Source organism: Drosophila montana, unplaced genomic scaffold (genome assembly GCF_035044405.1).
Source record: "Drosophila montana isolate Dmon_TW-CO22-7 unplaced genomic scaffold, ASM3504440v1 contig_3200_1, whole genome shotgun sequence".
Classification (NCBI taxonomy): Eukaryota; Metazoa; Arthropoda; class Insecta; order Diptera; family Drosophilidae; genus Drosophila; species Drosophila montana.
In genome coordinates this window covers 8254888-8281049 of record NW_026998080.1, presented here as the reverse complement: position 1 = coordinate 8281049, position 26162 = coordinate 8254888, and the positions used below count along the sequence as shown (strand labels likewise).

The 26162-nt window shown below is 41.4% G+C and overlaps 5 protein-coding genes across 7 annotated transcripts in view; 4 read left to right on the top strand and 1 right to left on the bottom strand.

Moving 5' to 3' along the window:
• Window positions 1–26162, bottom strand: part of sbb (scribbler) — a 103529-nt gene that overhangs the window by 9313 nt on the left and 68054 nt on the right. Inside the window, exon 2 of one of the 3 annotated variants that reach the window (XM_064687975.1) lies at window positions 956–1247. In XM_064687975.1, coding sequence (XP_064544045.1) covers window positions 956–1006 — 51 coding nt within the window. In that variant the 5' untranslated portion in view covers window positions 1007–1247. Of the gene's footprint in view, window positions 1–117; window positions 296–955; window positions 1248–26162 lie in introns of those variants that run through there. The other 2 variants (XM_064687977.1, XM_064687976.1) reach the window with 2 other exon arrangements.
• On the top strand, window positions 5983–6695 carry LOC135431834 (uncharacterized). The gene is made up of 2 exons (XM_064687168.1): window positions 5983–6131; window positions 6204–6695. Exons 1-2 carry the CDS (start codon window positions 6036–6038, stop codon window positions 6543–6545), a joined length of 438 nt encoding a protein of 145 aa, XP_064543238.1. The 5' UTR covers window positions 5983–6035; the 3' UTR covers window positions 6546–6695.
• On the top strand, window positions 7221–13205 carry LOC135432540 (uncharacterized). The gene is made up of 8 exons (XM_064688270.1): window positions 7221–7236; window positions 7307–7386; window positions 11138–11290; window positions 11360–11422; window positions 11483–11629; window positions 12414–12530; window positions 12593–12742; window positions 12815–13205. The coding sequence occupies exons 1-8, from the start codon at window positions 7221–7223 to the stop codon at window positions 13151–13153; spliced, it is 1065 nt and encodes a 354-aa protein (XP_064544340.1). The 3' UTR covers window positions 13154–13205.
• LOC135432023 (uncharacterized) lies at window positions 8323–9115 on the top strand. The gene is made up of 3 exons (XM_064687467.1): window positions 8323–8419; window positions 8487–8639; window positions 8704–9115. Exons 1-3 carry the CDS (start codon window positions 8342–8344, stop codon window positions 9043–9045), a joined length of 573 nt encoding a protein of 190 aa, XP_064543537.1. The 5' UTR covers window positions 8323–8341; the 3' UTR covers window positions 9046–9115.
• On the top strand, window positions 15129–15899 carry LOC135431955 (uncharacterized). Its single transcript, XM_064687385.1, has 3 exons — window positions 15129–15212; window positions 15274–15426; window positions 15482–15899. The coding sequence occupies exons 1-3, from the start codon at window positions 15135–15137 to the stop codon at window positions 15821–15823; spliced, it is 573 nt and encodes a 190-aa protein (XP_064543455.1). The 5' UTR covers window positions 15129–15134; the 3' UTR covers window positions 15824–15899.

Sequence of the window (26162 nt, the reverse complement as noted above, 5' to 3'; positions counted from 1 at the left end):
TTAAATCTCAGAAAATTACACGAAAATTACACAGAAAAAAAAAAGAAAAAACAAATTAGTGTGGTGGGGGGAATATTTTGTGCTGTTTGCCTATGCCGTTGCCTGTTTCGTCGTTACCTTTTTAAGCGATTTTTCCATTCCATATCAAGCGGACAAATTTTATAATATCCAATTGCGAACGATTTATTGTACATTTAAATTGAACAAAATAAAAATAATAACAATAAAGAAAAACGCCGAAAATGTTTTGCGCGAGCGTTCTTCAGCGTCCTTTTTCGTTTGGCAGCGCGGCGACGCAGATGAGACTGAACACAAAAAAAAAAAAGAGCTCAAAGAGCAACCACCGAAAACAGCACGCACGCAAGCACACAGACACAATACACACGTAAGAAGAACGCACACACTAACACAGCCACGTACAGAGCGGGAGAGTAAATGAGAGCGAGCGGGCGAGAGCGGCTAGCGCATAAACAAAAACGCCACTTTAATGCGAGTGTTGGTAAACGGCATACACAATGTGTAGTTCCTATGCTGTTGTTGTTATTGCCGTATATTTTACCCCTGTCCCATTCCATGCTCGTTCAATAATAAAGAAAGACAGCTTTAAGTAATTGTGATTATATTTTGTTCAAACCAATAAATCAAACATCACAAAATTTAAGCTACCGCTGCGACCATAAAGCAAAGCAAATTGCTCAACACATACACACTCACACACACGGACACACAATTATAAATAGTAGTTAGTGGTATTTTTTTGCTCTACCTTATCGGCATACTCTTTGCTTTATCTGCGTACTGTAAAGTCTAGTGGCCACTTGAGAACCGCCCCACTCGAGGGCTAGGCCAAGCGGAGCAGATGACAATAAAATAATTACGGCTCTTATCGCATTTAGTGCAAGGGTTATTTAGAGGGGTGGTGGGGAAGTTGTCTGGGGTGCTACATGCCACTTACCTTATTCGGGTGGTGGCTAGTGTTTGCCTCGTTACGTCTCATTGACTCCATGCAGACGCAAACGATCGGGCGGCCGCACTGTGCGGGCCCAAAGTACTACCAATAGTGCCTAGGAACGTACTTTTCAATGTGCTGCAGCCAGTGTTGCTGATCTTCTGCTTGTTGCTGTTATTGTTGTTCTTGTTGTTGTTGCGAGCTTGACACTGCTGCCGCACTGTCGCGTTTTCCAGGCAACGACACAGGGTGGAGACGCAGGGCCTCGGCCCTCGGGCCAAACTGTTCATTTTCAAAACTGCAAAGACAGAAGAGAGAGAGAGAGAGAGAGAGAGAGAATGAGTAGGAGCAACACACAATCAGTATGCCATCAAGTTTTAAAGCTATAAATAAAACATGCAAAGTAACAAAAAAAAAAAAAAAAAAAAAGAGAAGAGAAGAAAATAAAATACATAAATAACAATTTTGTTGCCTTTCAAGTGTGGCGGCCTTTCCGAGTTTCGCGATTAGCGCTGCCCGCCCTCTTATCACTCTCTCTCTCTCTCTCTCCCTCTCGGTCTGCATTGTAGCTGTGATTTGCTATAGGGGCTGCACTTGGCAGACACCTTAACGACTTGGCAATTAAAACACTTTTCGCAATTTACTGATAACCCACTCAAGTGCTTGAAATATGATTTGGGTTAATATGTTGCCGTTGCCCGAGCACACGGTAGCCGATTCCTGATAAGATAGGGCCCAACCGAAACTCGTATCGCCTAACCGAAAACTATTTGTCACACAACAAAATATGCTCACGTTTGAAAGACGAATATTATGCTCAAGCATAAAACAGTTAAGAAGAGCATTAAGCATAAAGCCACACATTGACCGAAATTTTTGCTGTAACTATTTGAGTGTGCTTGGCATATTGCGCTGAATGTTAGTGTGACGTCATCGGTGACAGGCGGCGCCCGTAATTAAGTCGTTGTGTGTTGTCGACTTGTCACTTAAAACTGCTCACTCTCTTAGTGGCTGCTTATTGAGACATACTTAAATATACACAGACATAGTATATGCATATATATAGGTATATAGATGTGGGGGTGTGTGTGTGTGTGTGTGTGTGTGTACACTTGTACAAGTTGTCAGGCGGCTAATCGGTTTTTAGTTCCCTCTTTGCGCGTCCACATAAGCCGCTTTGTCAGACACTAAAAGCAGCCACCGCACGTGGATTATCACTGGGTGTATGTGTGTGTGTGTGTGTGTGTGTGCGTGCGCGCGTAAGCCTGTGCATGTGTGTGCATGAAAGCTCGTTGTGCTTTATGGTTATACTATCTATGACAGTTTCACAAATTGGGTCGCAACTTCCAACACTTTATGATCGTCATAACTCCCACGCTGTCTTCCATTGAATGGAATACGAACACACACACACACATACGCATCGCATTAATGTATGAACGAGTTGGAAAGTCTGCGGATTATTTTGTTGTTTTCTGTGTTTTTTTTTTTTTTTGTAAGCTGAGTCAAAAAAAGAGGCAATCAATTAAATTTGCATGTGGTTAGCATTTTTTTTTACGATAATTAAGTAAGGCAAACAGAAACATATTCATATGTAGACGTGTGTATGTGAATAAAGTTTTATTTTTTAATGTGGGCTGCTAGTTTGTTTGCCGTGTGTAATTCTGCCTTTTAATATGGATATTTAATTAATTGAGTTGTTGCTTTTACTGCCATTAATAAAGAGAGCCCACGCAATAATTGGAAAGCCATGTGTGTGTGTGTGTGTGTGTGTGTAAGTCTGTCGTAATAGTTATGATTTAATAGGCGTAAGCCTCGTGGGAACCGAATGTATATATACATTATAACAGCCATTTTCTGCCTTAGCTAAAGCTTTTTCTTTACACTTTCTTGTTCTTCATAGTCCGTTATTTGGTATTTCTTTTGATGTTAACTTCTGTAACCTTTTTTGCGTTATTTTGGCACGTTCTATGCTTTTGTAAATTAACATTACATTCTTATCCTTCATATTTAGTACATATATGCGTGTGTGTTTGAGCTCTATTGATATTTCTCTACACAATTTCAACATAACCTAATTTTTCTTTAATTCCACATCCCCCTTCGCCACTTTCTTTGTGTTTGTTTGATTTTACACTGTTTACCTCCCCCGTTTTCAGCTTTTATCTCCCTCTAGTGTTGGATTATGCATCCTTTACACTCACGATTTCCATGTTTACTTTTTTGTTATCTTTTAATTTTGGCACACATTTGCGTTCTCCATGGTCACTTCTTGTGATTGGATTTGATTTGACTTGAAGGCCTCTTCGCAAGTCCTCAAACAGCACCCGTGGGAGCAGATTGCCGCGCCTGTGATTAACGCCACGTGCAGCGTGGGTGGTCGCTGTGTGGCATGCAGCATGCGGCATACGGCATACGGCATGCGGCATGCGACGTGCCAAAGCGCGGTAAGTGCTGTTGCAGCCATAACAAACAAACAAGCCGACTGAAACACTACATAATTTAGACAAATCAATAAATTACTAATAGCCGCCGTTGAACATACCCCAGCCACGAATTCGGCTGGAGACTGCGAGGGGGCAGGGCGGGGCGGGGTAGGCAGAGCGAGAAAGAGGTTGTAAGATGAAGAGGCAGAAGAAGAAGATGAAGCTGCCGGGGCAGTTTCCAGTTGCCGCAACACAGACACAAAAGACAGCGCCGGTCATCGTTGAAGTCGTGTTTTAAATTGGGTTTGCGGCTCGACTTGGACAAAAAAAACAACCTCGAAAAAAAAACTTACAAAAAAATAAAAAAATATTTTTCTTTTCCATTTTTATGGCCATTGAGCGGGGTGGGGTGGGGTGAGCGGGCGGCCGGTCAGGCAGCGTGTTTTTCTACTTTATGGGCCACAGCAGCCGCGTCTCGTTATGGTTAGCTCTGTGCGCGCCCCAAAGCCTGTCCGCACGTACTAAACAGCAAGAAATAGCTGCTGAAACGGGGGGGAGGGCTGTGGGGCAAAGGCGGGTGTGGCATATCGCAACTAAGTTCAAGATTTACGAGCACATCGTCAGGCAGCGTCATCATCTTTGCGGTTGGCATAAGATCGATCCGCGGTTGCCGCTAAATGAACGCCTCTGGGGAGTTGGTAGTGTTGCGCTTTTATTAGCGAGCTCAACCGCAAAGCATCCAAAGGAGGCATCCAAAGTCCCCGATACTGGACCTCTCCATCTGGCGGTTTGCCCCCCCCCTCCATACCCGTGGCTCAAGTTAAAGTTGCGCCACAAATTGAGTTTCGTTTATAATTTCGCGGGCTGTTATTTTGTTTTGATTCGCTTCGATGCGCGATAATTTGATTTTATATTCACAACACACACACACACACACACACACACACGCACACAGAGACTGTGGTGGGGGTGGTGTCTGGTTGCGTTGGTGGCTCTCAAACGCCTGTGGTTCGGTTCATCGCTAGGTTCAATTAAATTAAGTGCAGTCGCCTCTGCAACATGGTAGGCCCAAGTGCTGCCTGCCTGCAGCCAGCCTACAACATACTATAATATATACATATATATGAACGGATGGACGCACTCGACTGCCGATCAAGCCACTTAAAGTGTGGGGGGAGGAGGGGCGGGGGGAAAGGTCTGGTTAAGGGGTGCGCCGCAACACTGCGGCACATCATTCAATTGGTTTTATTTCCCTTTTTTTATATTTTTTTCAATATCGATCACTGAATGGTTGAAACTGAAGTGGTTCTGCGGCACTCTCAAGTGGCCGCCGCTTTGTTTTCCCCGCCTGCGCAGAGAAGCGCTATTATACCTCGTCATTGTTTGGGCGATAAGAGGGTATATCTGGGCCAAGCGGGTAGTTCGATTTGGATGGTTAGCAGAAGCAAAGTGCTGAACAGCACACAAATGTGATTAACAGCATGTCAAAAACTTTCATTTCACTAACAGCTGTTGCTTACCATTTTATAGTTAATACATATGCATATTACTCTGGGAATAATATGCGATTGATATAAACAGTGCCATAACACATGTTAATTTACATTTATAGAGAATTTCAGTGTTGTGATTATGTGATGTTATCTTAACATAACATACACTAGCTGTGAAGATGTGCTGTTATCTGAACATAACACACAAATGTAACTAACATAATGCCGAAAGAGTGGAATTTAAATTAAGGGTAGCATGTTTAAATATTGTTCTTAACATTACCATTTAATGTAAATCGACATATATATAATAGACTGTTAAGCAAAAGTTTACATCTGTTATAGTTGTGATACTGCTAACATACAACAACAAAACTTTATGTAACATCGCCATTTACCCGCAGATATTTACTAGTTTGGTAAGTAATTTATGTTTGAACTAGATTCTTAACAAAAAGCAATTACTAGCAGCGTTTAAATAATTTAATATTTAACAGGGTATTTAATAGCTGGGCCTTGTGGCATTTGCCAACCCTTGTCCGTTGTCTGTTCTCTATGTACTCCACGCTTGGCTCCCTCACGGTGCTGATAATTCATAAATTTATGACTATATTTTTACCCGAGCTTTGTAATTTGTCGTTGTCAGCAACATATGAATGTGAATTTATACATCGTACTCTGTGAATACGGACTCCAGTTGCGAGTCAGAGAGTTGCCCATGTAAAGAGAGCACGAAGTTGCGTGTTATTCAATAGAGATGTGGAATTTATCAAGTACCGTAGATGAAAAGTCATTGCTAATAAAAAATTGTTAAAGCTACACACAGCAGCTCGTGTTAACACGGTTAATTGGCTTAAAGCTAAAAATCTACAATGAAATATACCATTGATGACATAACCCGATCTATATAAATCGAAAAATGTAGCTGCTCGAAAAGGGACTCACATACCCAGCGCACATCTGAAATGTACACCCGTTCGTTCTTATTGTCCTACTCTGTGGCATGGATACTTTTATTGCTCGTCGCTGGCTGTGCTGGCAAGGTAAGCTGTGGACTGTTCAGTACAGGATGCGATATGGAGCTTTAATTTAAACTGATCCCGTTTGCAGCGTAATTGGGATTACGAACCAATCTCTATCGTTGTCAGAACGAGCGATGAATCAAAAATGAATCTTGAGGCAGATGTTGAACCAAATGGACGCAAAGGATACGTTTTTACGGGCAAAGTGTTAGTCAATTTTGATATGGACGATACGACTATGGTGGGTGCAACGAAATCGAAAGGGTTCTTTAAATGTAATGCATTGTAAGTGCGATTGGTATTTATCCACCAGGTGGAGGCTACGGCTTATCGGAGCTCTTCGGGTGCCGAGGACGATTACAAGATTTTACCGTGGAGCATACCGAAGCAGACATTTAAAAGCTTTGCCGATTCCCATTACAAGGACATTGTCTACAAGAATTTGAAGCAGTGCTCAAATATACCCGAACCCGAGAATGTATATCCCTGGCCCAAAGGCACCTACAAATTCGATAGGTGCACTGCGACTGGCGATGGAATGCCTGAAATTGCGCCCGAGGGCTACTACAAGGTCATCTTTACCATCAGCGGGGAGGTTGAAACCGGCTTCACAACCATTGTTAGGCTCTTCACGAAAACGGATATGATTGGTTAGAACCCAAAGACAACCGAAAGGTGATGGCATAAGAAAACAATATTGAATAATAATCAACAAATTTATGTTAGTTTTAACAGTATCTATCCGTATCTATCCGAGTGGTTCCAGAAAAACACAAGTTATATTAAATTTACAATAGCTCTGCAATTCGAAAGTTCTTTCATCTTTTTTGTGAATGATAATAGTTGGGGGTTCCCAAAAGGCAACTAGAGCTGTCTGTTAACAATGCTGATAATTAATTAATGCCTATTATATATACAATAGAAATTGATTTAAAATTAATTATTTATTTAAAAGATATTCCGCTTTCAGATTTTAAATGAAGTGTATAACCTAAGCCATATCAATATTGGAATAGGTTTCCACTTTTCATGACATATCTGTCTGGATACCATGTAAGATTTTATTGCTAAAGAGATTACCGGACTGAATTTGTGGATTATTTATCTTTTATATAGCACTCTGGTTAAGAGATACTAAGATCCTTCTGCTAGTCTAAAACAGAAATCATAACTAGATTTTAAAGTTGCATGACTGACTAAAAAGTAATTTCCCGGCGATTCGCAACCATGGGATGAAACATGTATTGTTCATTTGATGGATATAGATTCGTTGATATGATCAAATTGGATGCTTCGGACATGTTAACAATGTTAACACTTGTCAAGCTTAATGGCTACAACCAACAGTACGAATTGGAGTCACGACATAAACTATATATATATAAATAATCTGGTTATGGGCAGGGTCATAACCAGAGCTCATCCGAAATGCATACGGATTTCGTTCTCTATGGCATGTTGCTCTGTTGTTGCTCTGCAATGGCTGTGCTGGCAAGGTGAGCGTTAGATGGTTGCACATCTAGTAAGCTGACCAATTAGCTAATGCATTCATTATTTAATCGATGACAGTGCCATTGGGAATATGAACCTCTTTTGGAGACAAGTGCTGACCGTGTGGGACGCGAGGATGAGATAGATAGATAGATAGATAACAGCGCTTTACTGACGTTTCAGCACATAGCTGAACGCCAGGCCAAATGTTAATATACTCCTGTTAACAGAGCAAAGCACACAAATGTTATTAACAGCATGCAATTAACTTTCATTTCAATAACAGCTGCAAATTTTAAAGATCATTTTCTTCATAATATTGTAAATAATATATAAATATATTGTGTGTTAGTTATTTTATTTTTGAAGTTGTTTAACATAACACACAAATTTTACCAACATAATGCCGAGAAAGTGATATAAAAATTGAGGCTAGCCTGTTTAAATATTGTTCTTAACATAACCCTCAAATGTTATAAGCATAACGCCATTTAATCGCAGACTGTTAAACAAAAGTTTACATATGTTATAGCTATGATGCTGTTAACATAAGAAAACAAAACTTTATGTAATATCGCGCGATTTACACGCAGTTATTTCCTAGTGTGGAAAGCAATATGTTAATAAATGTTTGTTGATTTAACCAAATTATTAGCTAAAAGTTAACAGCATTGAAACAATTTACGACTGAACAGGGTATTTAATAGCGGTGCCTTGTGGCATTTGACTATATTTTACCCGAGCAACAATTGAATGTAAATTTATACATTGTACTCTATGAAAAGTCATTGCTTATACAAAGTTGCTTAAGTTACACAAAGCAGCTCGTGTTAACATGGTTAATTAATAATAATAAAGCTAAGAATCTACAATGAAATATACCATCGATGACATAACCCGATCTATATAAATGGAAAAATTTAGCTGGAAAGGGACTCACGAAACCAGCGCACATCTGAAATGTACACCCGTTCGTTCTTATTGTCCTACTCTGTGGCATGGATACTTCTATTGCTCGTCGCTGGCTGTGCTGGCAAGGTAAGCTGTGGACTGTTCAGTACAGGATGCGATATGGAGCTTTAATTTAAACTGATCCCGTTTGCAGCGTAATTGGGATTACGAACCAATCTCTATAGTTACCAGAACGACGGATGCATCAAAAATGAATCTTGAGGCAGATGTTGAACGCATCGGACGCGATGAATGCGTTTTTACGGCCAAACTGTTACTAAATTTCGATATGGACGATACGACCATGGTGAGTGTGTCAAAAGTGTTCTTTAAATGTGATGCATTGTATATTCATCATATTCATCCACCAGGTGGAGGCTACGGCTTATCGCAGCTATTCGGGCAGCGAGGACGATTACAAGGTTTTGCCCTTCAGAGTACCGAAGCAGACATTTAAACAGTTTGCCCAAACCCATTACAAGGAGATTGCCTACAAGAATTTGAAGGAGTGCTCGAATATACCCGAACCCGAGAATGTATACCCCTGGCCTAAAGGCACCTACCATTTCGATAACTGCACTGTGACTGGCGATGGAATGCCCGAAGTAGTGCCCGTGGGCTACTACAAGCTCGTCTTTACCATCAGCGGACAGGTCGATTTTGGCTTCACAAACATTGGAAAGGTGATCACGAATACGGAAATGATTGTTTAGAACCCAAAGACAACCGAAGGGTGATGGCATAAAAAAACAATATTGAATAATAATCAAAAAATGTAAGTTAGTTTTAACAGTATCTATCCGTATCTATTTGAGTGGTTCCAGAAAAACACAAGTTATATTAAATTTACAATAGCTCTGCAATTCGAAAGTTCTTTCAACTTTTTATTGTGGCTAATTCTTTTGACTGAAAATAGATGGCGGTTCCCCAAAGACAACGAGAATTGAATGTGAATATAATAAATAGAGATTCCCCTTTTAACCTAATGCATATAATTATTGCACTCAAAGATCTGCACGTGCAATATAAATGAACACCCAGTATTATTGGTACAGCTTGTAAAACTGCTGGGAATGTCATTAATAAATAGAGTATTAAATGGTTTTATTATTAAGTATTATTCTTATCATTAGATATTAGCAAAAATTATAGTGGAAATGAATACGTTGATATTATCAGATCAGATTCTCAGGCCGGCCATGTGTTAATATTTTAATTGCTGTCAAGCTTAATGGCTACAACCCACAATATGAATGGGACACATGACAAAATCAGCATATATATAAATAATCGGACTATATATACAACCAAAATCAAACCCCATCGAAAATGTATACGGGTCTGCTGCTGACGCTCTCCGTGGCTTGGATATTGCTTCTATTGCTCATTGATATCTGTGCTGGCAAGGTGAGCGATACAGAGTTTAATTCAGAAGAGGATATGCAGCTAAATTCAAACTGTTCCCGTTTGCAGCGTAATTGGCAATACGGACCAATCTGGATATCTATCAGAACGACGAATGCATCAAAAATGAATCTTAAGGCAAATGTCGAACCAAATGGACGCGATGGATACGCTTTTACGGGCAAACTGTTAGTCAATTTCGATATGGACGATACGACTATGGCGAGTGCTAAGAAATCGAAAGGGTTCTTTATATGTAATGGATTGTATATTCATAATATTTATCCACCAGGTGGAGGCTACGGCTTTTCGCAGCTCTTCGGGCAGCGAGAATGATTACAAGCTTTTACCGTGGAGCATACCGAAGCAGACATTTAAAAGCTTTGCCGATTCCCATTACAAGGACATTGTCTACAAGAATTTGAAGCAGTGCTCGAATATACCCGAACCCGAGAATGTATACCCTTGGCCCAAAGGCACATACAATTTCGATAACTGCACTGTGACTGGCGATGGAATGCCCGAAGTTGTGCCCGAGGGCGACTACAAGATCACCTTCGACATCAGCGGAGAGGTCGGGGCTGGCATAACAATTTTTGTATTGCTGACCACGAATTTGGATTTAATTGGTTAAGCCCAAAGAGAACCGAAGGGTCATGGCATGAGAAAACCAATATTGATTACTTTATATGAATAGTAATCAAAAGAATTAGATTAGTTTTAACAGTATCTATCCGTATCTATCCGCGTGGTTCCAAAAAAAAACACAAGTTATATTTAATATACAATAGCTCTGCAATTTGAAAGTTCTTTCAACTTTTTGTGGCTGATTCTTTGGGATGATAATAGCTGGGGATTCCCAAAAGGTAACTAGAGTTTTCAATCGGTAATTGAACTATTTCGAAAATGTATTATTTCTCTTTTGACTAGATTTGTTGATTATGTATGTTTTCTATATGACTTGGCTACAATGGTCAACGCCTAAGATCTGTCTATTAGCCTAAAATTGGAATCATAACTAGAACTTTTAGTTGCCTGACTGTCTGAACGACTAATCTCCCGACGATCCACAGCCATGGGATGAAACACGTACTGTTAATTTGAAAAAATTTAAATAGATATAGATATGATCAAATTGGATGCTAGGGACATGTTAACAACGTTGACACTTGTCAAGCTTAATGGCTACAACCAACAGTACGAATTGGAGTCACGACATAACCTATATATGTATATAAATAACCTGGTTATGGGTAGGGTCATAACCAGAGCTCATCCGAAATGCATACGGATTTGCCGCTGTCTTTCTCTGTGGCATGTTGCTGTGTTTTTGCATTAGATGGTTGCACATCTAGTAAACTGACCAATTAGCTAATGCATTCATCATTAAACCGATGACAGCGCCGTTGGGAATATGAACCTCTGTTTGCTAGTTCTACAGCAACGAATGCATCAAAACTGAACGTGGAGACAAGTGTTGACCGTGTGGGACGCGGCGAATATGCCATAACGGCTAAAATATTTTATGATGATGATGTGGACGAGAGCACTATGGTGAGTTCTAACTATCTACAAGTATATTCCTGCCTAGATGTATATTCTATAATATATATTCTCAAACAGTTCGAGGCCGCGAGCTATCGCAGCAAGTCTGGCAGCGAGGATGACTACGAGGTGCTACCCTGGGTTATACCAAAGCAGACTCTTCAATCGTTTACCAAAACCTTCTACAAGGATATTCTTTAGAAGAACATAAAGCATTGCTCGAATCTAACAGAACCCGACAACGCCTACCCTTTGCCTAAGGACGTCTACTTCTTCGACAAGTGTGTGGTCACCGGAGAAGATTTGCCTGAGATTCTGTTGGAGGGTTACTATAAGATCGTATTCACAGTGAGCGGCAGTTTCACATGCCGCAATTGTCAAGATAACAACGAAATCGGATTTAATTGGATAGATCCAGGAATATGTCAAATGAAGCCAACAATATGAGAGCTTAAATATATTTAAATGTGTGTTTAAATATTCTAAATAAAATATACAATAGGTCTGCAAGCTGAATGTTTTCATTTTTTAAAGGAGGTTGCGGGTTCGAATCTTAGGGTGGTGAAGTCTAGGTAGAAAAGTGAGTTTTTGTATGTCAAAAGAGTCCTTACAAACCACTTATTAAAAAAAAAAAAAAAAAAGCATTTAAGACCTTCACTATCTTGGCAGATATTAAGCGAAAGGAAAGTGTTTACAAGGGTATTAAATACTTTCTTTGTCATTTTTGTTTCAAGGAAGGTCGCAGGTTCAAATACTTGAGCCGAAGGCCAAAGAAGTCAGTGCTAAAAATAATTTTTATAGTTTGTATAAATAATAACACAAACCAATAATAGCTTTAATAAAATAAATAAAGATAAAACTAATTTCTAAATGGATTGTTGGGTAAACAATAATTAATCATCGTAATCATAATAATAATAATAATAGTAATCATTATAATACGAATAATAATGATAATAGCTAAGCGATAGAGAAGTTGACATGCAATGAACTAATCAGATTTGCATGTCATGTTCGTTATTGGGGGGCACATGTGGATACTCTAATTATTGTCAAATACTTTTGGATCGATCTACAACAACAAGCTATGTGCATTTGACCCAATCTGATGCTATGACCTGTGCTATATAAGGCTAGGAAAATGTGTGAGATTCAAAAGTTAACATTGGACGCAACGACAATGTTTTCGCTTTGGACTCTTACAACGATTATTGGCATAGTTGTGCTCTGTGTCAGCTGCAGCGCCAAGGTTAGTTAAGGTTTCGGGATATACAATAGCAGGGATAATAATATCCTGTTCATCTCATGCAGCGCCAATGGGATTACGAGCCATTGTTCATAACTGGCCGCACATCGGACGCATCAAAATTGACAATTGAGACCGAAATTGAACGCGAACGACGCGATAAATTCATATCAGCCACGTTTGGAATTAACTACAAAATCGACGAGACGACAATGGTGGGTGGCATTACCTAATCGATTGCTTATAGATCTAAATAATTGGCGTATACATACATTCAACTCAACCAGGTAGAGGCCATAGCCTATCGCAGCCAGTCGGGCAACGGCAATGACTATCAACTGGTGCCCTGGTCCATACCGAAGCAATCATTTCAGGATTACATCAACGGCTATTACAAGGAGGTGATCTATTCAAATCTTGGCGCCTGCTCGAATCTGCCAAAGCCCGGCACCGAATCGCCATTTCCCTCAATGACAATCAAGCTGGATAAGTGTGTGATCACAGGCGAGGGTATGCCCGAAATGGCGCCCGAGGGCTACTACAAGATTCTATTTAGCGTTACCGGCGAGGTCGAATGGGGCTTTGAGCTCATAGCTAAGATTTTCTCGAAGAGTATGATGGGTTAATAATTAATGCAATATATTTACAATTATTCAAAATAAACAGGTTCCCTAAAGTGCAGATATATTTTTTGAATATTCTTAGGTATTTTAATTACTTTTAGAGGGTAAAGCTCCTATTTCATGCTTATGGTATATACGATTTGTGGATCTTAAGATCTTCAAGATCTGTTCAAGCTATACGAAAATGTAATCAGAAAAGAGCAACAACAAATCCGTATTTAACTGGGAGTTCCCGAATGCATTGAGATTAACTACTCACTCTACCCGCTGTTGACATGATTAAAAGTCTACATATACATAGATATTTATGACATTGCGAATGCACAAGTATAATATACCCGCCCAATCACATTTTAATGAACTACCGGTTATTAAAATGAAATCGCAATTATATAGCTGACAATTAGCCCAATCTGATGGCAGTCAGGCACAAATTGCGCCTGTCAGTTGTTGTTGAAAAAAAACCAAATTAAAGCAATTGTATAGGCTATATAGTATATAGAGCTTAACTGATTCCCTGACCTACCATATATAAAGCACGAATAGTCTGGTATTTAGTTCAATGTTGAAAATGTTTGGCCGTTCGTTGATGTCCTGTGCTGCAAGTATAGTCGCATTTGTGCTGTTGCTGACGGGCTGTGCGAGCTACGTAAGCGGAAAACGGAAAGCGGAGAGTCGGCTTTATGGCGAACAAATAATCATATGAAGCCTTTTGCAGTGCAACTGGGAATACGAGCCCATGTTGGTGGCATTTAGAACAACGAATCCGGCCAAATTGAATCTTGTGGCGCAAATTGAGACCGTGGGCTGCGGCGAATATTACGCAACGTATCCTGCTCAATGCCAAGGCTATTATCTGAGGAACATATCTCGCACGATTGCAATGGGCTGTTACAGGCAATTCTCATCTCCTGGTCCCAACTACCGCACTTGGTCAATGCAAATACCTGGCTTGAGAAGACGTTCCAGCTGGAACTATTTTTGGTCACGGACCTTCATGTGCCCGAGAAGCCGCTCGAGGTCAACTGTAAGGTTATTTCTACAGTTACCGGCGCGATTGACGGCAGCTTTGTTCTCGTTCCTAATATAGGTTAAATATATTAAGGCTTTGACTTTGTGAATTATTGCCAAATTATATAAATTAATATATATGTAAATATTTAAATACATATTTAAATGGATATGCGCATGAGCATATATACATATACATTTGTATAGAAATATCTATTTCAATTTCGTTGCGAGCTCACAAAAGAGATTTAAGATATTTTAGGCAAAACAAAATATTATAATATCATATTTAGTTATGAGAACAAAAGAAACTTTCCTATCCATTTCACTATTTTCTTTCTGAATGTATTTAACAAATCATATTTGTATATTCATGACATATATAGTTAAATAAGTAAGAGTCAGACTTTCAACATGTTTTTGGATGTGAGCTATAAAACTTTTGCTTAAATGTACTCAAAAATTTCTTTCTGAGTTTAGAACTCTGCAATCTACATTCCATTTAAAAAGAATTTATTAAGTCTTTGAGTAGAGCAAGATTTAGTTTAGTTAAGTTTTCTTTCGGGAACTTAAATGCCAAGCTTGGCGACTCTACCTGGTACTATTACATAGATGAGATCTAAAAACTCGAACAACATATGGACATTTATTGATTAAGGGGAAAACCTAACGAGTTGTAGATTAAACAAATGGAATTGGGATTGCTTTGGCCAGATGAAGTAGACACATGCACCACAACATAGTTATTCGTACTAATTTTGATCAGATAGAGGGAAAATTGAAATAAATATTTCCATGAACGAGCAGACTCGTTGACATGAAATTTGTGCACAATTAGCCCAATTAGCCACATTGAGCGCTTGTTAACAAGTCCCATTAAAACTATGTCGAGATCTACATGAACTATTGGCCCAATATAATGTTATATAAAGCACAAGTAATCTGCTCAGTAGCTCAAAGTTAAATTTTGAAAATGTTTACGCGTTCGTTCTGGTTTTCTGCTTCGGGAATTGTCACATTTGTGCTGTTGCTCAATGGCTGTGCCGGCAAAGTAAGTGGAAAGCTGGCTATATACAGAATACAGAATACAAACTGGATAATCTCTATCATAGCGCAACTGGGATTACGAGCCGTTGTCTGTTGCAGTCCAAACCTCGGATCCAAAGAAAATGTTTCTTGTGGCAAAAACGGAACGCGTGGGACGCGGAGAATATGCCATAACGGCGGCATTGGACTGGAACTACGATACGGATGAGACCACAATTGTGGGTAATATAATGTCAAAATGTGCTCTTGAAAATTAGTCTGATCCTTTTACAGGTGGAGGTTGTGGCCTATCGCAGCTCTTCGGGTAATCCCGATGAATATGTTCTCCTGCCGTGGTCTATACCCAAGCAGACATATAAAAAGTATACCAGCTCCTACTATAAGGACATTATTTTTAAAAATCTCGGCCAATGCTCGAATCTACCGCAGCCCGACAACGTCGATCCCTGGCCCAGAGGCGTCTACAAGCTGGAGAAGTGTGTGGCCAATGGCGACGGCATGCCCGAAATAGCGCCCGAGGGCTATTACAAGGTCATATTCCGGGTGACCGGGGAGGTGGACTGGAGCCTTGAGTTCATAGCCAAGTTGACAACGACACAAAATGTCTTTGGTTGAGAGCAAAAAGTGAACTAGTTAGGAACGTAAATAAAAGAGGCCAACATTTAGAGCAATATTTAGATGTAGAAGGAACAGGAACAAAACTCCGACTTTGCACTCATTTCGCATCCTTTTGGATCAGCTCTAAGGGGTTTATTTAGATTTATTTGTGGGCGTGACCGAATCGCCTGCTGTGCGCATTTGTGGCACATTCCTCCAGGTGAGTTTCGTGAAGAATTGCCAACGACACGCTACCTGTGTGAAAGGGCCAGGCCAAAAAAAAAAAGAAATGTGGCAGCCAGGTAGAGAAAAATTAGTTTGCAGCAGCTGTTGCTGCCAGTTGCAAGCAACTTCAACGCTAGATCGAGTGTGAAATTGTCAAGACATGCTCGAAATAGTTGTGGTTAAAAGTGTTAACTGTCAGAGAGACGGAGCGCTTGAATTGCGGCTATGTGTGGCGAAAACTGGGTAACGGTAAAGCAAAAAATACATATATATGTATGCATGTATACGGCAATGGAAAAATGGAAAATAAACAAGAAAAGTCTGACAAAATGTCGCCGTGCAAATGCAATTCGAATCGCATTTCAAGTGAAAACTCGGCGCAGTCGCTGGCTAATTTATTGCAAATTGTTAAAGCGATGACGAGGACCGAGCTGCTGCTGTTCAAGCTGGAGCTGCAGTTGCTGCAGTTGTTGCAGTTGTTGCAGTTGCTGCTACTAAGTTGAGTTTGTTGCGTGTTGTTGTTGTTGTTGCTGTTGCTGTTGCGTGTTGTTGTTGCTGCAGCCCGCGCTGCGGCTGTCAGTTGTTGACAGGCACATTGGCAGCCGCCACAGTGTTTGCTGCAGGCGCGCGTTGTTGCCGCTGCTGTTATTCATATGAGTGTGCATGGAGAATGCCGTTTTACTGTTTGGCGCGGCATTAGAGTGGGCCAAAAACGTTTGGAATTTGAATTAGTTCGGCTTTAATGAGCTGAAATAGCTGTTAGTTTGCTTTTAGATGATTTATACCTGTCCTGCATGGTGACTTTCAGCTTTAAGCAGCACTTTACCTTTACCAACACTGTTTTTTATGTTTACATAAGCCCAACAGCAACTCAGTAGCTCAGCAGCTTTTTACGTTTAGCAACAATTTTCCACTTTTATATTTCCTCAAACTATTTTCCGTGCTCACTTTAGCTAAAAAGCAACCAATCAGTAAGCTACGTTTACCAACACTGCTCGCCATAATAAGTTATTTTACTTGTTACTCCTGTTAAGAACTGTTTTTCCTTGTTAATAGTAAGCCAAAATGGAGCTCAAAGCAGAAGTTACGACTACAGCATGGCCATGACCACATCTTTACCAACACTGGGCACATTTTAGACAATGGCCACATTAACACAGAATGACAGCATTCAATTGCTGCACTTATATATCGCTTATCAACACTGTGCTCCATGTCGCTCCATTGTTCGTTGCTTGCCTTCGCACTTCAGGCACACATTTGGGGTCTGTCCTGGCTCAGCCTAATGTGGCCTGGTTGCATTTGGACAATTTGCATAGACACGCATGTGCAGTGGCAGTGACAGTTGCTGTTGCAGTTGCTGTTGCAGTTGCAGTTGCCGCCCCTGGCAGCACTGCATTGGCCAAGTTAGCAGCGAGCATGGACACATTTTACAGCGCCTGACAATATCAAATTGTTATCTGGCATAAAATAATTACAACGCTTTAATGCAGACAAAATTGTTGCCGCTGCCAAAGTTTTCGCCTGCCAATTTGAGTGGCAATAAAAGCGCGTGTGCGAGATTTCAGTGCTCCAAAACGACGATAGCAATGGACACGGCTACGGCTACGGCAACGGCAACGTCAATGGAAACGTTGCCTGGTGGCAGTCGAAACTGCGCTAATTAACCAAAAACGCAGCCAATTAGTTTGGCTAACACCGCAACAGCAGCTAAAGGGGCAGCAAGAGGGACCTGAAGGGGAGCGCGGGGTGGGTTTATAGGCGACGAAGTGTGTGCGCTGAATGCAAACGTGTTGGCATGTGTCAAATATAAATGAAAAACTAGTTATACGACGGCGAGTAACAGTATGACAGAATTTCTGATACGGCCAGTTAGTGTTGGGAGTGGACACGTAACTGTGACAGTGTTGAACAAGTGCCAATAATTGTTAGAATAATTGGCCAGCTAACAATTTAATTGGTATACAAAACTGTTACACTATGCGTATTATTATGTTTATGCGTTGTTTTGCAATGTTAACTATATATAATTATATGGACGTAGGTATATACCAGAGAGATATGCTATGTATGTCAGCACAAGATGTATGGAGAGGTCCTCTAGAGGGGTTAACTTAATTTATTTGCCATGTAGTGCAGCGCATTAAGAAAGTTCGCATTGAGTAAATAGATTTGAATATTAACTCTTAATCAATATTATATAAAAATCCTATAACTATATCAATTAGCTTCCAAAACGACAGCTGGTCGAAAATTGTATAACAGTTTTAGAATTTAGAGTGCACAACTACAAGGATTTCATTTAATATTGAAACCCTTTATTAGACTGCCACAACTCTTTGTTACAGAAAACAAAGACATGTAAATGTTGACTACAGCGACTTAAACAACACTGCACATTGCTAACAGCAAAGTTTGCAACACTGTTGCGTATTTGCAAATAAAATCAATTTGGAGAGCAAAGAGCTTTGCATATCAGACAAGAACGATGCGGCACAAATAAACAACAGAGCGCGTAGCAAGAAGATGGGGAAGGGGAAGGGGAAGGGGGGGCGGGGGGTTGGGGGACAGTGCAGACTGCAAAGCTTGTTAAAATTCATGTAATGCATTAACTGAGAACAACAACCACAAATTACACAGTCCGCCTGGCTGGCGGGCCATCAGTCTGTTGCCGCTGCCTGGCCTGGGCTGGGACCGAGACCGGGGCCGGGGTATTTGGCCAAAACCAATGTCCAAACGGCCGACGGCCCGCAATGAAAAGGCAATTAAAGCGCAGCGGGCACAGACTCAAAACCCAGAGATGGAAGCCGGGCTGACTGGCTGACTAGTTGTTGTTGCAGTTGCTGCTGTTGTTGTTGTTGTTGTTGCAGCAATCAATTGCATGCTTCAATGGACAAATATACGAGCATAGAGCAACAGAGATAGAGAGAAAGAGAGAGCGAGAGAGCGAGAGAGAGGCAGCCAGAGCGAGTGCCACAGCTCAGATAGACATGGCTGATATGGAAGGCAAACGCTTGGCCGTCGTCGTCGCCGTCGTCGTTGTTGTCCATGTCGGACTGTTGTGGACAGACGAACAGCTTCGCCTAGATGGACTCAACTAGATAAAGGCCTGGCCAGCCATCAACACAGACACAGACACACGCACACACACACCAAAAATAAAACACTGTGCGCCGCATTTGGCATGGCCCCGGCCAAGAGAAGCGAAGCTGTGCCCAAGAGTCATGCTCTCTGGTCTCCAGTCTATGGTCTCTGGTCGCTGGTCTCTGGTCTCGGGTCTCTCGTGTTTGGGCCGGTCGTCTATTGGATTGCGTTGCCGTTTGCGTCTTCATTCGCTGCATTTTGCAGTCAAGTGGAACGGCAAAAACTTGTTAACTTTTAGCTGCAAAAGGTTCGAATGGCCCAGACCCCGGCCCGGGCCACGTTGAGTCAATCAAGCGTCAGTCGTTTGCGCCCCTTGCCGCTGCTGTTGGCTGTCGGGGCGTCAATTAATCAAGTGCGGACTCCGCTCGCAGTTGCAGTTGCAGTTCCAGCAACAGCAACAGCAGCAGCAGCAACAGCAGCAGCATCAGCATCGGGCATAATCATTGCAATCAAGTCATTTACCTGCATGGCATGCACTCACATGCATGAGAGATCGTTCAATTGTCACTTGACAGCAATTAACACAAATTTCTACGACTTTTGGTTACGCCCCAAAAACAGCAATGTTAGGCTTGAAGTTGTTCAATGAGTGTGCAGCAGCTTCTTAATTCGATTTATCGATTGCTTATTCCATGCATATGCATATTCGATAGCTGGCTTTGAGCAGACCTCCGGGTCTTTGTGGCCTTTAATTATTTACTGCCCAATTGTGTGTGTCTGGCTGTGCCACAATTATGTTTATCTTCACATTCATAACTTTCTACATTTCAATTTGAGTTGTGTTTGTTTCAGGCTGCTGCCACAGCAATAAATGCGGCAGCCCCGACCACAACAGCAAATAATGCAAATCATTTCAGTTTGTCTTGGACAAGACATTCGTATGCCCTGTGTAAAAAGGGTGTATGAAATTGGGTATATGGAATTTAGTTTGTGTTGTGAGAATTTAATTTTAAGTAACTATTATTAACAACTCTACGAAAAGGCAACAACGGGGGCTTTAACAGAGCAGATTATGTTAAGCAGCTGTTAACAAAGATATATGCTGTTATAGGCACGGTTACTTTAACAGCGATAAAAACTGTAGCTCTTATTAATATTTTAGTTCTATGTTAAGAAGCTGATATGTAAATATATAGCTCTATATGTACAGATCCTTTTATAACAGTTTGTATACCATTTTGAACAACTGTCAATTATTAACAGTGTCAATTTAACAGCATGTTATTTACATATTATGTTGTCTTTGCTATGGAATTGGCAAAATTTGAAGTCTCTTCAATAAAAATGTTAATTGCTTAACATATTTATGTTCACATTGCTCTAAGTCAAGACTTTAAAATTTTTATATGATCAAGACTTAGGCACTGGTTAACTCTCAGTTAAAACTGTCTCTAGAGTATTTTTACTTGTTTCTGGCAGCCCTGCGCCCGTGTCTCGCCCCACTCTACACAAACTCTTGCAACCTCAGCGTGCTGTTCAAGTGCTTTGGTCTGTTGTCCTCGGGGCCTTTTAGCTGCAGCATACTTTTGGTTTTATGTTGCAGCAAAGGGCACAAAAGCCAGAGAAGAATGAGGCACTGTAGAGGTAAAGTAACTGCCGGGCAGATACGATGCCAGGCAACAGACTTGCCACACACTCAAACGCAGACACACATAGGCTAGATATATAATACATTCAGCTCTTGTTGCCATCTTTGCCTCGCCTGATGAAGTTAAACAATTTCCGAGCTGAAGGCACAGGCACCGTCACAGGCACAGGCGCAGCCACAGGGGCAGTCGCAATGTTCATTTAGTTGCCGCTGCGGCAGCTACTAGTCAAGATTTGCATAGCCGCCCCGCGCTACCCCACTTTTGGGGCAGCAACACAGCAAGTAATCAAAGTGCGACAAGGTTTCTTTTTTGTGTTTGTTGTTGTTGTTGTTTTTTTTTTCTTTTTTGCCAACGTCACGCAAAATTTTCCACGTTAATTTATGATGGGCCTTCATAAAGCAGACTTTGCAGCTGTCTGGCCAAATGCCATTGGCAATTAATTTGGCTAAAAGGTTTGGGACAGGGGCATTCGGCGATATTTGTTGCCTATCATAATGATATAATAAAAGTCGAGCGATATCATGCTAATGCAAAATAAGGAAGCATAAGACTGCTTGTCCAGCCAAACGCTTGTAATTCGCAAGCAGTTTAAGCGTGAGTAGAGCTTAATGCAGGGTAGCTGCGCGTAAATCCATTAACATAGCATTCCACTTAAGCTTTATTTAATTGAAATTAATTTTCATTCATTTTGTGCGCCTCGTTTTGCACAATTTCAAGTGTCGACAGTTTTCTTTTGTTTCTTTTTTTTTGTTGCTATTTAATTTTGCAATGCAGCGTCTGGGGAAGGGCAACAATTTGCGGCAGCAGGCAACAACAGACCCTGCCCCCCCGCCCGTCTCGAGTGTAATCACGGCAATGAGCCAAGCCTGGCCGTGAGCCGTGGGCCATAATCTTTGGGGTGCCCCTTCAGCTTTTGGCCACATTTGCGACTCTTTCACTTTGCTGGGGTCTGTGCCTTTAGCTGTTTCTGCCTTTCTACTCTCTGCACATGGAGGAGATTTATGAACGCCGCTTGCGCTTTAAATTGAATTCAATATTTTGCCAGCGCGGCAAGCTGCAAGCCATTTTCATGTTGCACAGCAACAGCAACAACAAAAACAGCAACAACAACAACAGCAACAAATTGGCAAGCAACAACAAAGTTTTTCGTTGACAGTTGCATTTTATGGCCTGGCACATTTCATTGCTTTCCTTCTTTCTTTTATTTTCTGTACTCGCGTGCGCTTTCTGGCTGAAAATTGATTTTCCTTTTATCTCTTTGCCAACTGCAGCTATGTGTGTGTGTACGTGTGTGTGTGTGTGTGTGTGGGAGTGGGTGTAGAAAAGGTGTGAAAGGCGGCGTCGAGTGGCCACTGGGATGCAGACAATTGAGTTGTCTTTTCTTTTTCTGCCTCAACTCTGCCGTTGTCGAGGTGCCATAAAAATACGATACGTACCTGCAAAGAGAGTAGAGAAAATATAAAGATTTAGTTTTGTCTGATAATGTCGCTGCCAGATTTAACAATTTAATGCGGTTTGCGCAAGGTACAAATAAAATTTGTACAATGAAAAAAGCATTGACTATTTAATAAACATTCAAGTATAAACAAGCAAATGCGGTCAAGTTGCAATCAATTTATGTTTAGCAACAAATTTAAAGGTTGAAGGCTATAAAAATTCGGGCTTAAATAGAAAATAAGTGAGCATCAAATCAATCTGGAGCACAATATCTGATCAAAAAGGTATATCTAATGTAAAGTTAAAATTGAGTAATAGGAGTTTTAAATTTGGGTAAACCAGGAAGTTTGCGGAGATTTACGAATCATAATTCTTGTAATGCTTGTCGAGAATTTTGCGTTTTAGGCAAATTTATATATTTAGAAAATATATTATATATATAAATATGACATAGAATGATTTAAGCCCTATAAAAGGACTAAAGATAGTTTTAATTTGAGTTGCATAATTTACAAAGAGGACAAGAAATGTCAAATGTTTCGATAAGTTATGATATTTAAATGCAGAATTAACATAGAAGACAAGAACTGTCATCCAGCATGAAACCCGATAATGTTTTGATCAAGTTATGGGAGCTGTATAAGATAATGCTTAAATTTTAGATGCAGAGTTTGTGTAGAAGCGAATATTTGTCAACAAGAATGAAAGATTATAGAGTTTTCATTAAGTAAATGCTAAAGTAAACCTTTATATAGAAGACAAAAACTGTCAACTAGCATGAAAACCGATAGAGCTTTGATCAAGTTTCGTTATCAGACTCTAGATAGAGCATTTAAGAAGGGCTTTTGTTAACATTTCGGTTAAAATTCCGTTTCGTATGGCAATTGCTGGCAAACAAAACGAATTGCACGTATTTCGATCTTTGGGTTAAGACAAATTAGTGAAGTTCGCTTTGTTTCGCATAGTTTGGCAATTGAAGTTCATGTGCTGCAATTGTTGCTGCAGCCATTGTTGTAGTTGTTGTTGCAGATATTGTTGTTGTTGTTGTTGCTCTTGTTGCTGTTGCCGCTGGGCGCAAATCATCATTACAAAGTGCTGAGGTGCAGCGCTCTGGTTGCTGTCAAGATAAGCTGCGCTGCTCGGTTGTTGCCTTTGTTGTTGTCGTCGTTGCTGTTGTTGTTGTTGTTGCAACGAAATCTGCAACCAGGTAGAGTCAGGCAGTTAACCAGCTCAGTTGAGTTCAGTTGAGTCAAGTCTCGTCAAGTCAGGCGAAAGGTGTGCAACACTGAGTGCTATCCCCCCGCACAGCACTTGGCCCCCGCCCCACCCCAGTGCCTGCGATGTGGAGTGCCAACAACAGCAACAAAAACAACAGCAACAACAATGACGCCCCACTGAAAATGTTTTCGTTTGAGTGCACAAAACGCCGACGTGCTGCTGATGTTGTTGTTGCTGTTGTTGCTCTTGTTGTAGTTGTTGTTGTTGTCGCCTCGCCTCGGCAGCGGGCGCTACATTGGCGATTTTCTTGTTGTTGTATTTTGTGTGTGTGTATTTGTTTTTTTTATTTTTTTGTTGTGTTGGCATACAATTTTTGCTTTTGTTTTGTTTCGGTTTTTATTTTTATTTATTTTTTCTTTTTTCAACTCCCGCTGCCTCTCGTATTCGCCCGTCAATTCAATTTGAAGCCATTTAGCATCAATTTGCAGTAATTTGACGTATAAATTATGTCAAATTGCCGAGCAGCTTGTCATTGGGTGTATTCTGTAGACAGTTGTTGTTGTTGTCGCTGTTGTTGTTGCTGTTCTCACTCACTCACTTAATGCTCGTTGCTGTTGCTGTTGCTGTTGTTGCTTTTGCTGTCGCTGCCGCCGCCTTTGCACCTTTTTTCAATGACCGCTCGCACAGATTGGCTCAGGTAGAGAGCGAGATGCTAGATGCGAGAGCGAAGAGCGCGGCATTATCAAATCGCACGCGGAGGTTCCAGCTCAATTCCAGTCGGATCCATTGTGTTGCGACGAGGTTTATTTTTTTTTTTTTTTGTATATTTCTGCTCTGCTGCTGCTCTTCTTCTTGTTTCTTTATATCGGACACGTTTCGCACTGTGTGAATTTTATTTTCGCTTGTCGACACAAAAGAATTTCACTTAACACACACACACACACATGCATGTAGCAGGCAGGCGCAGGCAGACACGACGACACATTGATGCCGAAAAAAGGGTCCAAAGACCCGTACAACAACAACAACAACAACAACAACAACAACAACCACAACAGCAAGACAGACCCGAGAGTCCGACACTAAAAGTGCCCATAAAAAAGGCCCGATATACGACGAGGGGGAAAAAGAAACCTGGCCGGGGCAGTAGCAGCAATCTTTACGCTTTTGTGAATGTTAACATTCAAAGATATCATCGAAAAATTCACTGGAAATGTGCCTCAGTACACACACAATACAAGACAATAATGAAAGGTAGAGCCCAGAAGAGAGCGCGAGGTAAGGAGAGGCCCAAGATCAACGTAAGCGGCCGTGTGTTGAGAGTGCTTGTATGTGTGTGTGTGTGTGTGCTTGCTCCCCTCCAGTTCGGGCTTAATGCTGATGCTCTTCCACCCCCCTCTCTTTGGATTTTGTCGCCTCTTTTGTGCGGATGAGTTGCCGTTCACGCGTCGTAAACTCGGTAGCCGCTTCCAAACAGCAACAAAAGACAATGAACAAGAAGAAGAGTAAGAGGAAGAACAATAACAGTGAGTCAAAATTTCCGCATGCGCCGCCTGCATGTGTATGTGTATGTGTGTGTGTGTGCTTGTGCGTGGGGGAGCAGAAAGGAAACATGTCATCATCATGCCCGCCTCTCTGCCCACTAGCCACTGTCCGTCCATGCACTGGCGCTCTCACTCGCACTCACGCGCCCCGCTGGCTGGAATCCGAACTATTTGAGGAATTTTCATTTGCATTTTAATTAAGTGAATGGCACGCTAAGGGTGAGCACTCTGTGGGTGGGGTCGAGACGGAGGAGGCTCACTCGAGCAGCAAAACTTTATTATCTGTACAAGCAATTATGCATATCATAAAACACTTTAAACATTAATGAGCCTCAGCAACGCCAGCCCAGACCAGGCCAGGCCAGGCCGGGCCAAGAGACCAAGTCCCAAGCCCAGTTGGCCCAGCTCACAGCTCACGGCTCACGGCTCGCAGCTCGTTTATTCATTCATCCACTTAGAGGCGCACAGAGAGAGGCAACGGAAGAGACGGCACCCAACGCCCCCAACTGTTTCGGTTAGTTATGGCAAAAGTCAGCGTGTTGCCACTTTATTGCCTGCTTTACATTTCTGTTAGTTTAGTCCGCGCCCGGCGGCAACAAACTGCTGTGTGCAACTGTGCCTAAGCGTGTACGTGAGAGTGTGTGTGTGTGAATGTGTGCGTGTGTGTGTGTGTGTTTGTCTGCGCCTGTGAATAAAATCGTGTTATGTTTTGCGGCTAAATTAAAATTCGACTTAATCGTTTAAACATTTAAGAGGCGAGGCAAGCCTAAAGCAAAAGGCAACAACAGCAGCAGCAGCAACAACAACAACGACGTACGAACTACTCCACAGCACGTTGTTGTTGCTTATTTTTTTGTATTTTCTTCTTCATTTTCTGCATGCGCAGCGCAGTCGCAGAGTCCCACAGCCAGCGAACAGCAGCAACAGCAGCAGCATATTGCTGTCTCGCTCGAACGCGCCGTGAGCGCCATAAACAAACATGGCTGCTCCTGCTGCTGTCGCTCGCTCTCTGCAGGCAAGTGCAGTGTTTAAAAGTGGAGTGGAGTGGAGTGGAGAGAAGAGTTTGGAGTTTGAAGTGTGGGCAACACTGCGAGTGGAAGAGTGCGGCGCGTTTTCACTTTGCGCCTTGTTGTTGTTTTTGTTGTTGTTGTTGTTGCCTGGCAATATTTAGCCTCGAGGGCCCCGCAATTCAAATGTTAA